Source organism: Bicyclus anynana, chromosome 4 (assembly GCF_947172395.1).
Source record: "Bicyclus anynana chromosome 4, ilBicAnyn1.1, whole genome shotgun sequence".
Lineage (NCBI taxonomy): Eukaryota > Metazoa > Arthropoda > Insecta > Lepidoptera > Nymphalidae > Bicyclus > Bicyclus anynana.
Window position 1 is genome coordinate 14,701,535 of NC_069086.1, and position 15,147 is coordinate 14,716,681.

At 40.9% G+C, this 15,147-nt stretch overlaps 1 protein-coding gene across 6 annotated transcripts in view; it reads left to right on the forward strand.

Moving 5' to 3' along the window:
- The window catches only part of LOC112050425 (probable E3 ubiquitin-protein ligase HERC2), a 71,578-nt gene that overhangs the window by 38,634 nt on the left and 17,797 nt on the right, over positions 1–15,147 (forward strand). For 3 of the 6 annotated variants that reach the window (XM_052881157.1, XM_052881152.1, XM_052881155.1), the window contains exons 56-75: positions 1,195–1,356; positions 1,689–1,919; positions 2,647–2,776; positions 2,899–3,017; positions 3,454–3,609; positions 4,454–4,685; positions 4,989–5,128; positions 6,270–6,422; positions 7,074–7,199; positions 7,915–8,050; positions 8,514–8,666; positions 9,364–9,531; positions 9,881–9,978; positions 10,248–10,404; positions 11,154–11,350; positions 12,086–12,375; positions 12,705–12,925; positions 13,401–13,495; positions 13,667–13,773; positions 14,421–14,598. In XM_052881157.1, coding sequence (XP_052737117.1) covers positions 1,195–1,356; positions 1,689–1,919; positions 2,647–2,776; positions 2,899–3,017; positions 3,454–3,609; positions 4,454–4,685; positions 4,989–5,128; positions 6,270–6,422; positions 7,074–7,199; positions 7,915–8,050; positions 8,514–8,666; positions 9,364–9,531; positions 9,881–9,978; positions 10,248–10,404; positions 11,154–11,350; positions 12,086–12,375; positions 12,705–12,925; positions 13,401–13,495; positions 13,667–13,773; positions 14,421–14,598 — 3,249 coding nt within the window. The remainder of the gene's footprint in view (positions 1–1,194; positions 1,357–1,688; positions 1,920–2,646; positions 2,777–2,898; positions 3,018–3,453; positions 3,610–4,453; positions 4,686–4,988; positions 5,129–6,269; positions 6,423–7,073; positions 7,200–7,914; positions 8,051–8,513; positions 8,667–9,363; positions 9,532–9,880; positions 9,979–10,247; positions 10,405–11,153; positions 11,351–12,085; positions 12,376–12,704; positions 12,926–13,400; positions 13,496–13,666; positions 13,774–14,420; positions 14,599–15,147) is intronic. The other 3 variants (XM_052881154.1, XM_052881153.1, XM_052881156.1) reach the window with 3 other exon arrangements.

Genomic DNA, 15,147 nt, shown 5'->3' on the forward strand with positions numbered 1-15,147 from the left:
TTCCTTCACCGTTTGAGACACGTGATATTCAATAAAATTGCACATAACTGAAAAGTTGGAGGTGCATGCCCCGGACCGGATTGGAACCCACACCCTCCGGAATCGGAGGCAGAGGTCATCACGGCTATTTCACTTAAACAACCATAATTTTTAAATAGCGTTCTAAATGTAGGAAGCCGACGCCGTAAATCGCCCTTGAGAACAAATTAATTATCTTTTAAAGGCTAACTCAGGGCCAGGCATTTTTTTTAAATATTTGCCATATCTTTTTAAATATGACCAATATTCCCATTCCCCTCCCAACTAGTCGGGAAAGTCTGTATTGAGAGTGGGTAAATATACCTACTAACGGGGTGGGGATCGAACCACCACCCCTCGGTGATGAGTCCGACCGCTCTTACCGTTGAGATATTGAGGCATTCCCCACTAATGATTGCTTGATGACTACGATGAATATAGTAAAAATGTAAAATGTCATGGCTTTTTAAGCAAGATGCTCTGGATTATTAAACATTTGTCAGATTTTTAAAAGCACATAGACCTCTGTCTTCGAGACAGAGATTTTTATAGACAGATAATTTTACTGTAGACAGAATAGCTCTACAATTCGTAAATTGTAAAGGCTTTGGATGCAATGGTAAGATGACAGACCATAAGTGCGTTTGTGTAGAAACTGAAGGTTAGTTTCGTTAAAGAAGGTCTCTTAAGTTTTATGACAGGCATCCATGAATACTAAAACCCGTTTGATGCGATGCGTATCAAACGCATTATAACGGATATAGTATTCATTCTATAGAAAAAAGTCATAGAAAGAAAGAAAGAAAAATATTTTTATTTTTAGTACACACACTACAAGTGCGTCTACTGATCCGCATCGTACGGATAGCACAGAACGGATTTCATCTACCGTAAAAATCCGTTGCGCCCGATACGTACGATGCGGATCAGAGGACGCCTGCCACTACACACCATCGCGTTGCCTATCCATTAACGATTAATGTAATACATTGTGATGTGTGGCACAACTTTTAAATAAACATCTTTTATTTCTTTCTTTCTGTCTTTCAAACACTTGACTGTACAACTTACCACTACATACAAAGCCAAACAGACTTTCAAAAGTAGACAAACTAAACATATGTAAATATGAATTTGATTTCTAGAGATTGTACTTTTATGTTTTGAATATATTAGCTATACGCTTGCGGCGAAGGCACAAATGGTAGACTAGGTCTCGGGCACAGCAACAACGTGTCGACGCCGCGTGCCAACCCGTACCTATCCCACGTGCTGGTACGACGAGTAGCCGTACACTCTGGTGGAAAACACGCTTTGGCTCTAACCGCTGATGGCAAGGTATTTTGGAAATCGTTATATATTTTCAAACTTGGTTTTAAAAAGATTTTTTTTTTTTTATTTAATATTTCAATCTCTTAAGGAAAAGGCTCAGATAAAAATAAATATTGCGAAATGAATCGATATCGAAAAGTGTATTCTCATTTATTTCCTTTTATTTTCAATATCAAAATCATATCAAAATCATGAGGAGAAGTTGGATGTATTTTTTTTATCTCATAAAAAGTGAAAGCTCCCCAAAGTCGCGAAATGTCTTGTTATGGTCAAACTTAACTTTTTTTTTTATTTTTTTATTGGTTCATTAAATTAATGCTACATTCAATTTACAATAGGTGTATTCTTGGGGCGAAGGTGAAGATGGCAAACTGGGGCAAGGCAACCGTTTGACGTTGGAGGCGCCGCGTATCATCGAGTCTCTGTCGGGCGAGCGAGTGGTGGGCATAGCGTGCGGGTCCGCACACAGCGCTTGCGTAACGGCGAGGGGACATCTGTACACGTGGGGCCTGGGGGAGTATGGACGGCTGGGTCATGGGGACGATGCGATACAGCTTTTGCCCAAAATGGTAAGCATAAGAAACATTGTGTTGTGTATGTTTTGCTTTATACATGCATATCATGTTTTACGGTGAAGGAACATCTATGCACAAAGGGCCTGGGAAAGTATGGACGGTTGGGCCGTGGGGATAACGTCATACAACTTTTGTTTAAAATGGTAAGCAGAAGAAACATTGAAATGTTTTGCTTTATAACTGAAGCAATATCATGTGTCACGGCAAAGGGACATCTGACCACGTGGTATTTAGCAAAGTGCGGGAGGTTTAGCTATTGTTATGACAACCTATTATCATCATCACCCAGTGCGTAGTGCGTAATAAAGAAGACATCTGTACATGTGAGGCCTGGGGGAGTATAGACAGTTGGGCCATGACGTCTTACAACTTTTGTCCAAAATGGTAAGCAGAAGACACATTGACTTAAGTGTTTTGATACATAACCGATCCTCATCATCCAACACATGGAGGGCATCGGTCGGTACCATCTGAGACATTCTAACATTGAATTTACTATTACGTTACGATGCCATAGCCATACGCTAGTCTGTCATCTCAACTGTTGATAAGATACGATTCTGTCTAATATAAAAGTGCCAGCCTCAGTTTAGGGTGGAATAATTAAAAGAACCTTCTGGTTATTAAATCAACGACAACCAACGAACCAACGATACCAACGATATATGATGCAAGAATTAAGCAAATTCACTACTGCTAAAGGTCCAATATATTATTACAGGTTGAAGCATTAGCTGGATTCAGGGTCGTACAAGTGGCGTGCGGCTCTCGGGACGCGCAAACATTGGCTCTCACAGCATGTGGAAAGGTTTTCTCATGGGGAGATGGTGACTTTGGAAAATTAGGTATAGGTAGTTTCACTCATGTTTCCGCACGACGCTATGTAGTACGTATGCTGGTTTGTACCGACGCTGCTTCTTAATAAAGTGATGTACAAACTTCGTATCGATTAATTCCCTTCGTGGTTTTTTAGGTCGGGGTGGTTCGGATGGTTGTGCTGTGCCGATGAATGTGGAAAGACTGAACACGTTGGGGGTTATTCAAGTGGAATGCGGCGCACAGTTCAGTTTGGCTTTAACTAGGGATGGAGAGGTATGTTTGATCTCTTTAGTTCGCAAACACTTTCTTTGGAACTCGAAATTTTTGCGTAAAATATTCTTTTTTCCTCTAGTGTAACTTGACTGTAGTGTACGTACTTTAGGAGTATACTTCTAAGTAGCGACACTTGCTTTCCCAGACGACAAAAAATCGTGCTATAACGAGGCAAGCTAAAATACATGAACAACCTTTCCTGTACTAAGTTATCAGTGTTGTCAATTTGTTTACATTCTTATATCGCTTAGTTAACATTACTATAATAATGAGTGAATTAAAGTTTGTCAATTATAAAAATTCTAGCGGACCCGGTCAAGCTTCGCTTTGACTTATGTGCACTTACTTTTTCCCTACCCGTGGCAACTTCACTATATTGGTTAGTACAGTTATGCAAGTAAACTGCAGCTGATTATAATAAAAAAATGTATGTCAGGTTTGGACCTGGGGCAAGGGCGATTACTTCCGGCTGGGGCACGGCTGCGACGCGCACGTGCGCCGCCCCACCATCGTGGAGGCGCTGCGCGGGCGCCGCGTCGTGCACGTGGCGGTCGGCGCGCTGCATTGCTTGGCTGTTACTAGTGAGAACCAGGTGCGTATTATATTGTACAACTTGCTGACATTTTCCTGCGGCAAGTGCTAAATTTTATAGTATAAAAAAAAACGAATAAGTTTTTTTTTATACTATAAAATTTAGCACTTGACTACAATCTCAATCAATCACCTGATGGTAAGTGATGATGCAATCTAAGATGGAAGCGGGCTAACTTGTTAGGAGGAGGATGAAAATCCACACTCCTTTCTGTTTCTACACGGTATCGTAACGGAACGCTAAATCACTTGGCGGTACGTCTTTGCCGGTAGGGTGGTAACTAGCCACGGCCAAAGCTTCCCACAAGCTAGGCCTAGACCAATTAAGAACACCTCAATAGGCCCGGCCGAGGACCGAACCCTGGATCTCTGTCTTGTAAATCCACCGCGCATACCACTGCGCCACGGAGGCCGTCGAAAAAATTCGTCAACTTATCTCAGAATACATAAAACACCAAAAGCCACGTTCGTCGTTCAGCCGACGTTATAAAGCTCGCATTGTGTGCAAAAATTGTACCCGTCACACAACACGGCATACACAGAGTGAAAACATACATACAGCCGAACGTAGAACCTCCTCCTTTTTGGAAGTCTGTTAAAAATCTGAGCTTATCATCTATTCCTTATACACACATGTCCTCTTTCACACGCTCCAACTATCTCTTCTTTGCCTTCCTTTAGCCTTCCTCTCCTCTCGTGTCCTACTACTTGTAACTTTGCCATCCCTCCCTCCCTTTCGTCCCAACCCTACGGATTTATTTTTATGAGATTATCTTCTGGTTGCATGTTAGGCCTACTGAAGGCATTTGAGTCATGATGATGATGATTACGATTACTTCAATAAGGTCTGGGCTTGGGGTGACAACGACCACGGGCAACAAGGCAACGGAACAACGTGCGTCAACCGGCGGCCGGCACTGGTTGCGGGCGTGGAGGGTGTGCAGAGAGCCGCCGCGGGGTCGTCGCACTCGGCCGCGTGGGCACTGCGACCGACCGCCTCGCCCGACGTGCAGACCCCTCACTTCGCGCCTTTGCCCTTCCCCACTCTAAAAGACCCCCTGGGAGCGCATAGCCTTGGTAAGTATGCCGCGGGATCATTGCACTCAGCCACGTAAATATACTCGAAAATTACTGTATTTTATAGGATTTTATAGGATAGGATTTTCAAAACGTAACAAATTAATATATAATATGTCATGATTTTCTGTAAATTGGTGGCAAAAATATCATATTTTTAAATGTGTCTCAATTGTTTTACATTTTGTTGAAAGGGTCAGAAATGCGGGCGGCAGGCATCTGCTTTATAAATATAATGATTTTAAATTCTCATCATATTTTGTACTTCATCTAACGGCAATATTAAAACCACATTGTTTTTAGGTCTCTACTCAGATGAAATCTCAGTAGAAGAGCCGCAAGGGCCGCGCCCTTCGTTAGCTGCCGCGGCGCTGTCTCTCGAGCCGCCGGTAGCGGTTCAACACGCGCTGTCTTTGATACTTCTTGCATTACATATTACTCAGGTAATGTATATTGCTGCAGTACATAAATCATCGCCTTTAAAACAGCAAAACTTTATTCATACTAGAGACTCCATTGTATAGGAAAATACAAGTCTGATATAGGGTCTAGCATGCGTAAAGGATTGTATTAAAGTGTAATTGTTTACTTAAATGGAACTAACACAACAAGGAACTTCGTCGGTTTTTAATATTTTCAAGGTTTGCGTAAGACCACAGGATTTGGCTCTCGGTCTCAAGGTCCGTTCAGCTCACCCGATTACTCTTTTCGAAACGCGCATTTACCAGCTTAATCCTCAAGTCAGGCGTATGAAAAGAAATTTTACTTCAAATACAATTTAGATACGTTTATAACACCACTACTTTAGACATAACAAGCCGCATAGCCGAAGGGCGGATAACTCGAATAACAGATTGGGATCAATCAAAAGACAATGTTGGTCGATTTCGATTCTGTGAAGTGACCACATCAAAAGTGTTGCAGGAAGCCGCTGTTCACAAGTGGCAAGGGATTGTTAATTTTGAAAGTCTGTAAACAAAGCCATATTTACTTTTCATCAAAAAAATCGAAACAGTCCGCCTGAACAATACTTGCGGACTGATCCGATTTTTTTGATGAAAGTATATATGGCTTTGTTCTAGAAGGAAGGAAAAGAAGCTAGTCTAGAAGTTTATAAAAAACCTATGAAGCGAAGTGTTTTGGCTCTATGTTCCTGAGCTTCCGTTTTTCCTACTGCTTACTTAGGCTGCATCATCGCTTACCATCAGGCGTGATTGCAGCCAAGCGCTGACGCATACAAAAATGTAGTGGACGTCTATCTGCCGATAAGATTTGATTATGATTATGACACTGGTAGTTGAAATTGGTTTTACTATTGTATAATGACAGTCAGACAGGATTAAGAAATTAAAAATCACGTGTCTCAAACGGTGGAAAGGAAAACATCGTGAGGAAACCTGCACACCTAAGAATTTTCATAATTCTCTGCGTGTGTGAAGTCTGCCAATCCGCATTGGGCTAGCTCGGTGGACTATTGGCCTAATCCCTCTCATTCTAAAAGGAAACTCGAGCTCAGCAGTAAGCCGAAGTAAGGTTGATAATAATAATAATAATTGTATAATGACACTTGTGATTCATCTGCAGGCTCGCAGTCTTCTGGTAGAAGCCCTGCGAGCGCACGAGGCGTGCTCGACGGCGGCGCCAGTGGTGGTGGGGATGGACTCTGAGGACGACGACGCGGAGGCCGACGCACGCACGGGCGGCGGAGAAGCGCCCGCTGACAGAGCTACCTTACCGGTAAGTAGAGCCTATGGCCCCGTACACACAATATTTATGTCAATAGATTAGGCTAAGGTAATTACTGTCTCAAAGGTCTATTGGAGTTTCGTGATGGATCTAAGCTCATTGTAAAGAGGGAGGTCTAGCTGTAAGCTGATAATAATGATGATGAGACCCTTAGGTATGTCTTGAAAAATCTTACTCTCTTTTATTCAGAGAGTGAAGTGAGAGTCCGAATGATTTTTCTCGAGTAATTGTTTTCTGAATAGAGTGTATGGTCTGAATAGATTTTTGTCTAGGATTCCCGCCACGAGATATCTTGTGAAGACTACAATGGCATCGAAAATATAGCTCTTTCGTCCCATCGCAGCGAAAGAGAAAACAATATTTTCGATTTAGGCGCTGTTGTACACTTTCTCTCTCTTCTCGAACTAATGTCGATGACATGCTAGGTCTACTAAACGTTCCTTATCATTCAATTTTAACAGCATACTACAGGACCAGACCTCACTGAATTTGGAGTTTACACACTACTTTGGACGGAATTCTTTTTCTGAAAATTTTGTAGAAAGAAAATCTCTATATGTACCAGTCGAGCCTGTGATTCGAAGCCTCATAGGCAAACCAATGGACGGACGAGTCGGTTTACAAGATGTCTATTTTCCGTAGAGCGGAGCAAGCAGCCCACTGAGCGGTTCGATATCGTCTCGACACTCGGCCGTGATGTCGTCCAGCGCGGTGTCCGTCGCCGCCGCCACCATGACGGTGCAGCAGGCGGAGGCTCCCAAGGTGAAGGTGGCTTACGAAATGTGTGAATTATTTATGTGCACCATACTATTAGCCTTTTTCCTGGGATTTTTTTTATTAAATTCTGCTTGGAACAGCACCGGTGGGGGCAAACATACCTTTTGAAGTTTCTATTGACAATAACGTCAAACGTATAGAATTGTAATAAAACTAACAGATGATTTATGTACCTGGAATATTTAAGAATTGAAGAATGCGTAATAAAAGGATAAAAAAATTCATTTCGTGATTGGTGGATGGTGACTTCAATAGAGATTTTAAAACATATATGTACCCCTTGTGCTTTTCCTAGCGTATTTTTTTTTTAATTTCCCTGGAATAAGACTCATTGTGGCTGGCAATCGCACTATTAGTCTGCTTTTCAATATGCATTGCTTTAACACTGACTTATATTAAACTATGCACTAAATATTCAACTAATATTTAATCTTAAAAATCATTTTAACGAGGCATTAAATATGGCACATTTACACACTTCTATCGATTAATACACACATAATGTTTTGTTATATAGTTTTATCTAAAAAGTAAAAACGAAGCAAATATACCGACATTGGTTGTAGTACTGTTGCCCTTTTCAAAGAAACTTTTCAGTTTCCGATCAGTCAAAAAATATCCAAAATTCATTGAACAAGGTCTACGATGCTTTTAAATTTATCAGATACATGTTTTTCGGTCTATATATTGAAGGATTACATTTCAGTTGGCGCTGGATGACTTCACGTGTCAACTAGGCGAGTCTGACGCTAGAGCGTTAGTCGACTTGCTGAAGCTGGCCGCAGCGGGGCGCGTGCCCGACGCTAGCAGTGCGGTCAAGGTCATCACCGATGTGCTCATGGGTGAGCTATTATTACAGAATCATCGTTATCAGGCCATTTTAACGACCCAATACGGGGCCAGGCCTCTTTCCTTATAGTAGAGGGGATCTGAAACTTAGATCTACCACGCCGTTCCAAAGCGGTTGGGCAGGCTTAGGATGCTTGTCCATAAAAGTGGAGCGAGGCAGCGAAGCGGATAAACGGATTAATGCAGAGTGGAGTTGCGTACTGTGTTGCGAAGTCGAGTTGCAGACGTGATTCCCCGCACCGCTTACCGGTTTATATGAATTTTTAAACTAGCTCGCAAGTACCTGTCCACTTGAGAGGAGCGGAGATTTTGTGCAAACCTATTGCTGCCTCGTTCCGGTTCGGTGGACTGGCAGCCTTATGGTGCCTTCTTTAACGACCATATCAGATGTCAATCTGGATAATGGACGGGGAGAAAAAGTTATGATTATTCAAAAGTGACACTGTTTCCGTACAGCGCTATGTGCAAGCAAGCCCGCAGTGGCGGACATGGTGGTGGAGGTGTGCGTGTGCGAGCTGGAGGAGGCGGCGGCGGGCGGCACGCGCGCGCCCCCGCACCCCGTCACCGTCGACAGCCCGCACCCCTACGCAGACGACACCGATATATCCGGTGAGTGTTGTGTTCAACCAGCCACTTCTTTTATGTGTACAGGTGACTAGAAGACACTTCGTGACCACCTTACCTCCACCTAGTATGAGCCCTTATTGGTGGGTGCGATTAGGGCAAGCAAAAAAAACATATATCATAATACTCAACCAGCAAGTCAGATTAAGATAAGGTAGGTGAGCTGATAGCTAAAAGGCGTCCATTTCGAAAATCTGACGATTTGAGCGTAACTTAATACAATGGGAAGGTTCCAAAGTTACAAAAGAAACCCTTATAATTTTGTTATCAAGTTACGATCGCGGTTATTTTTTTACTTATTTTGAATGAAATAATCTCCTAAATAATCGCTCATGTTTTCTGATGATTTATTCTTTGTATCATCTAATATAATCGATTCTAATGACGCTTTAGCAACTGCAAATGTAGCATCCCGGGTTCCCCTATTATTAGCCCCGCCAATACCACAAATATTAGTAAAAATTTATGCTTCAGATCTAAAAAGTTTATGACCAACCATCGGAAAGCAGCAAGATCAGTGCCATATTTTATTGTTTGTTTGGCTTGCTAAAAAGGTATATATAGTCAATAATGCCAAATCATGAGTACAAACCTATTGCTAGAAACATTGATTATTATCTATTTTTTTTTCGAGCAAACAACAAGATTGACTTTAAATTACTAATTTTTAATTTTATTTTAGGCGTCGTAAAAATTCCTGGAGCATCGTCCCTCCGAGTGTCGTTTGAACAAGGATGTTCTACAGAAAGAAGGAATGATCCGCTGACTATATCCGACAGCGCTGGCAGAGTCCTCGCTACTAGATCTGGGAGAGAACCTGCAGACTGGGCCCAAGAGATTATTGTCAATGGTGAGTGATAAAAAGTTCTTATATAAAGAGATCTCAGACCAATTACCTTATAAAGGACCTGCCTCGATAGAGGTTACCCATCTGTCAAAAATATATGATTTTGATTAAACGTGATCATACAAACTGCATCTATAGAATCGATGTTTTATTGTGTTAAAATTACACGTGTGTATTACGATTTTACACGTGTGTGGGTTAAATATTTTCGATGTGTGAGGTTATCTCGTCCCCCTCTAAAAACGACAGACAATTTTGTTGGTGAATTTTAGTGTGATACAGTTCCAAAAGAAACGTGAAGAAAATTATGAAGAAGTTTGTATTAATGTCTTGAACTTTACCATACATAAAGGTGATGAACTGCGTTGGCGATTTACAAGCGACGGTTCAGTCAATGGTTGGGGATGGCGTTTCACAGCACATCCTATTCTGCCGTCACACTCCAATATGGTAAGTCGCTTTTGTGTTAAATTCTACGGACGACATTATTCTCTAAATTATTGAAGTACGAATTACGAAAATCTAATGATATGTGTCCCCCTTACCTAAAGTACTATTGTATATTGTCTCTGTCTCAACCAATAAATGTCCAATTCTGGACTACCCTGCCAGTAAAATGTTCTGTAAAACGATCAAAAACTGGATACTTTTAAATATATTCCTTAGAATTCCAACAATATCTTGCCTTGACGTGATATATGTTCGGATATTTGTTACAGGAAAGTGGCACAGATCGCTACATTCTCTCGTGCCCATCTGTGGAGTTAGCGTGGCGGTTATTAGACGGCCCGTTGCTCTCCGCTATATCAAACGATCATCAGTTAGCGCCGCGTCTAGCGCAGGCGTTGGCTATTTGTGCACAGATGCCAACATTGTGTAAGTATCTAAACAATAATAATCCTACTGAAGTTTGTATGTTTGGATATTTGTTACTCTTTAACGCCGCAACTATTGAACCGATTTGGCTGAATTTTGAATTGTAAATAGATTTTACTCTGGGTTTACATAAAGGCTACTCTTTGTCCCGAAAAAACCTATGGTTTTGCATTTTTATTTTTTTGCCAGATTTTGCAAAAAACTGATGATTTTGATCGTATGAATGTTTGTTACTTTTTCACGCCGCGACTACTGAACCGAATCACCTGAGGCTACTTTTATCCTGAAAAAATCCATGGTTCCCAAAGAATTTGTCAAAAACTAAATTTCACGCAGACGAAGTCGCGAGCATCCGCTAGTTTCTGTTAATTCTTTGTACCACAAAGAGAAAAATTTTCATCCAACTTGAAAATATTTGTAGATTTAAAGGGTTTGTTTTTTATAGGTAATATTTTGTATATTTGTTATAGGTAAATATTTGTAAATTTTGACCTATAACAAATGCAACTGATTTGAATATTATTCTGAATGCCTTTAGATACATAAATCCTTTGTCGTTAATATTCCAACTGATTCTGATAATAATGAAGGTTCGAATGCTGTCGATTGTTTAGGTTTATCGAAATACCATTAGGATTAGTATTCTCATTTCTCTAAAAAAGGTAGCCTGAGAACCTACCGTTATTTGATATCACTCTATTTTTGATGTCTCCCTTTTGGATTGTGATTTATAGTAGCAATGTTTATAGCATGGCGTGGTCGTGTATGGTGCGTGCGACGCTTACGCGGGGTCGTATGCGCGGGGGGCATAGGACGGAGCGCGGGCGAGGGGGTCGCCCCGCCCACAGCCTTACAAGCGCTGCCGCAACTGCTTCAAACTCAGTACGAGCATGAGGAACCCGCGCTGCGTACTGGCACCCATCTTTTACATACACACTATCTCAAGGTCAGTACTAACCAGCGAACTAATATGTAACGTGAAAGCAATAAAATTAAATGTTATTTTAGTGAATCTTGTATATATATCGTGTATAAAATTATCAGATTTAACAAAAAATATTGTATGGTAAACATTATCAGTAAATTATTGTGAGTTTCAAGTAGATGCTATATTTCACAGAAACAGATTTAAATGCGGACATGAGGAAGAATAAAAATAAAATTATGGTATACTTTTCTTTTTCCAACCGTAGAACACTGGTTCACTGCTTGTTTTACCAAATTCTAATCAACATTTTATGGATCACAACTAGTCATAAACAATATCGTTCCACACTAAACGGAATATGATATTAGCGGATTAATTTGTAATTTTCAAGTCAAGTCGGTTGGTTAACGCAGAGCTCTTTACAATGTGTGTGCAAAACAATGTGTCTTTGTAAATGTCAAGGTTGCGTGTAATTTACTAAATGTAATAGGGCTAAATGAAGTGGAGGTTAAGCATGAGTGCTTAAATCGATTTATTAAATTTTCTCGCAGGACTCTCAAATATATTGGCAACGTTGCGTTCGCCTTGGTAAGGCATGAGATGACTTAAGACCGACTGACGGACAATGACGGATGACTATATTTGACCATTTTCCCTTAACCTGAACCTAATAGGGCAAATTGACGATCAACTATACGCACATGCGAAAATATAATGAAAAAAAAGGGCCTTATATCTCGTGTCAATGTACAGGAGTTGTCGTGGCTCGCCTGCGGTCTGCGCATAGACTCGCGCGTATGTTCCGGCGCCGACGCCGCTCGTTGGACGTGGTTCAAGCGCTACTGTCTCTGCATGCGGACTGCGGAAGCGCTCATACGCCGCGTGGCCATGCCTGTACCTTTCCTGGCCGACGTGCGCAAGAGACTTGCTGACTTGGGCGTGTACAACGCTGAGGAGAGCAGCTCCGATACGCAGAACCCTTGGGAAGACAACAAGGCTATTACGCGACAACACGACGAACAACTTCTGCATTGGGTGAACAAGTGAGTGAGAAAGTTTTAAAAAGTTGCCGCCTTAATGAATTATGAAATTGATTTGTAAGTTGTAAGTACTACGTATCATATTATGTCTCCGAATCGGAAATCACAGTAAAATGATTCAGGACTTATATATCAGGTCATATTTCTTTAATCTATAAAAAAATACTTGAAGTGTATGTCTTTTTAGTGATTGCACTGGAGAGTAGAATCTTAATGTCTTGTTTTCTGTAAAAGAAGAGCACTCGAACGAGCAAATTTTTTAAAATTGAATATGTAGGACGTCCAGGGATTCAAGTTATAGTCCCTATAATAGTAAAAACTTGACTTTTTAGACGACCAGAAGACTGGTCGGGCTGGTGGAACGGTAGCTCCCGCGGCTGCGCTGTTTACGGCTGGGGACACAACCACCGCGGGCAACTGGGAGGAGTGGAGGGCGCCAAGGTGCGCACTCCCACTCCGTGCCACGCGCTCGCGGCGCTCAACCCCGTGCAGTTAGTGGGCGGCGAGCAGACTTTGTTCGCGGTGACGCCTGATGGGAAGGTCTACGCTACTGGTGAGTGACATCATCAATCTTTTTAAGATACATTTAGTCTTATTAAGGGTCCAATTTGTAAAAAAAATATGCGCAAATTGACGCGTCTATCCGATCGACTTTAATGCTAGACTTTATTTTTACTTAACACAAATTATGCATAATAAAATGAGAAGTCGCTTCGTTTGGAGCGCATGGGTTATGCGCGGAAACGTGAAGCGTCCTCTCTCACTTTAACTTGACGAGTGTTCATTTTATTCGCATAAGTGTAATGTCTGGATTTATAAAGCCACCACACTACTCCATTGCAGATTACTAATATTTAGCGCGTTGTCGTTTTAGTTTTTTGTTTTTTTTTTTATTGGTTTGCTAAACTGCCACAATTACTTTATTAGTTATCCTTAAATCCAAAAAAAAATGTGATCTAATCTAACAATTTCGCTCGATATTTACTAAAAAACTGCGATTTCGAAACATTTTTTGTGTTGTTTTTCAGGTTATGGGGCAGGTGGCCGCTTAGGTATAGGAGGTATCGATTCAGTATCTCAGCCTACGTTATTAGCTTCTATTCAGCATGTCTTTATCTCAAAGGTGAGTTCAGATAGTTCCATTTCATGTTATAGATTTCATTCCATTGTCACTAATTGAAAAAGGGAAAAACAAAAATAACAAAAATGTGTTTGATTAGAAACACTTATTGATTTGTGTGAGTGTTGTTTTTTTTTTTTTGTCAAAGACTTTAAATCACTTTCTTCATTGCAGGTAGCCTGCAATTCAGGTGGCAAACATTGCCTAGCGCTGTCTGTCGATGGAGAAGTTTACAGTTGGGGTGAAGGGGAGGATGGGAAACTTGGCCATGGAAACAGAGTGTAAGATTATATAATTTTTTCTCTCGAATCTTAAAATATAGTAATCGTCTATGAAACTAAATGCTTTGCTTTTAAAACTATACTAACAAGTTGCAACTTTTATAGCTGTTGCATTTTTTATTTTGCTTGTGTAACACATGAATTCACTTATTTTATGTTAAAAGTAGGATTTGTTGGTATAAATAATATATTTTTTTAATAAATTCATATTAGAAGGTACTGATCGTCCAACTTATGAAATACTAGCGGACGCCCGCGACTTCGTCCGCATGGAATCTAGTTTTTCACTTTTCACCAATCCCTCGGGAACCATGAATTATTCCCGGATAAAAAGTGGCCTATGTATTAATCCAGACTATAATATATCCCGATGCCAAATTTCAGGTAATTCGGTTCAGTAGTCGAGGAGTGAAAGAGTAACAAATATTTATATCATCAAAATCATCAATTTTCGCAAGCCTCGGGAAACTATGGATATTTTCGGGATAAAAAGTAGCCTATGTGTTAGTTATCCAGAGTAAAATCTATTTCCATTCCAAATTTTAGCCACATAGCTTCAGTAGTAGCGGCGTTAAAGAGTAACAAACATCCATACAAACTTTCGCGTTTATAATATTAGTGATAATATTTTTTATATCTTATAACAGAAGCTACGATCGGCCAAAGTTAATAACAGCACTGTCCGGTTTGGAAGTGGTAGCGATAGCGTGCGGCGGCGCTCACTCCGCCTGCTTGACGGCGAGAGGGCGCATATACACGTGGGGCAAGGGGAGATACGGGCGACTTGGACACGGGGACTCGGAGGACCAACTTGTGCCTAAATTGGTAATTATAATCTTTTTATTCCTTATTCATCATCATCATTATCGACCCATATTCGGCAGACTGCTGAGCTCGAGTCTCCTCGCAGAATTAGAGGGATTAGGCAGACAATTAAGAAAAATTGCAGGTATGCAGGTTTCCTCACAATGTTTTCAGACACGTGATATTTAATTTCTTAAAATGGACACAACTGAAAAGTTGGAGGTGCATGCCCCGGACCGGTTTCGAAACTATGCCCTCCGAATCTAAGGCAGACGTCACCACAGGGCTATCACGGCCTATTACAACGGTATTTATATTATATGTCCGGCGTGTGTATTAATACATAATACATAATTTAAGAGTCACTGTATCGTGAGGAAACATGTATACCAGATAATTTCCTTTATTTTCTGCGTGCGTGAATTCTCACCCCTCTCATTCTGAGAGGAGACTCGAGCTCAGCAGTGGCCCGAATATGGGTTGTTTATGATGAATTACAACACAAGAACTAATAAAACAAAAAAAAAATGTATAACATATGATGTTGTGCATCTGCATAATACTGCAATG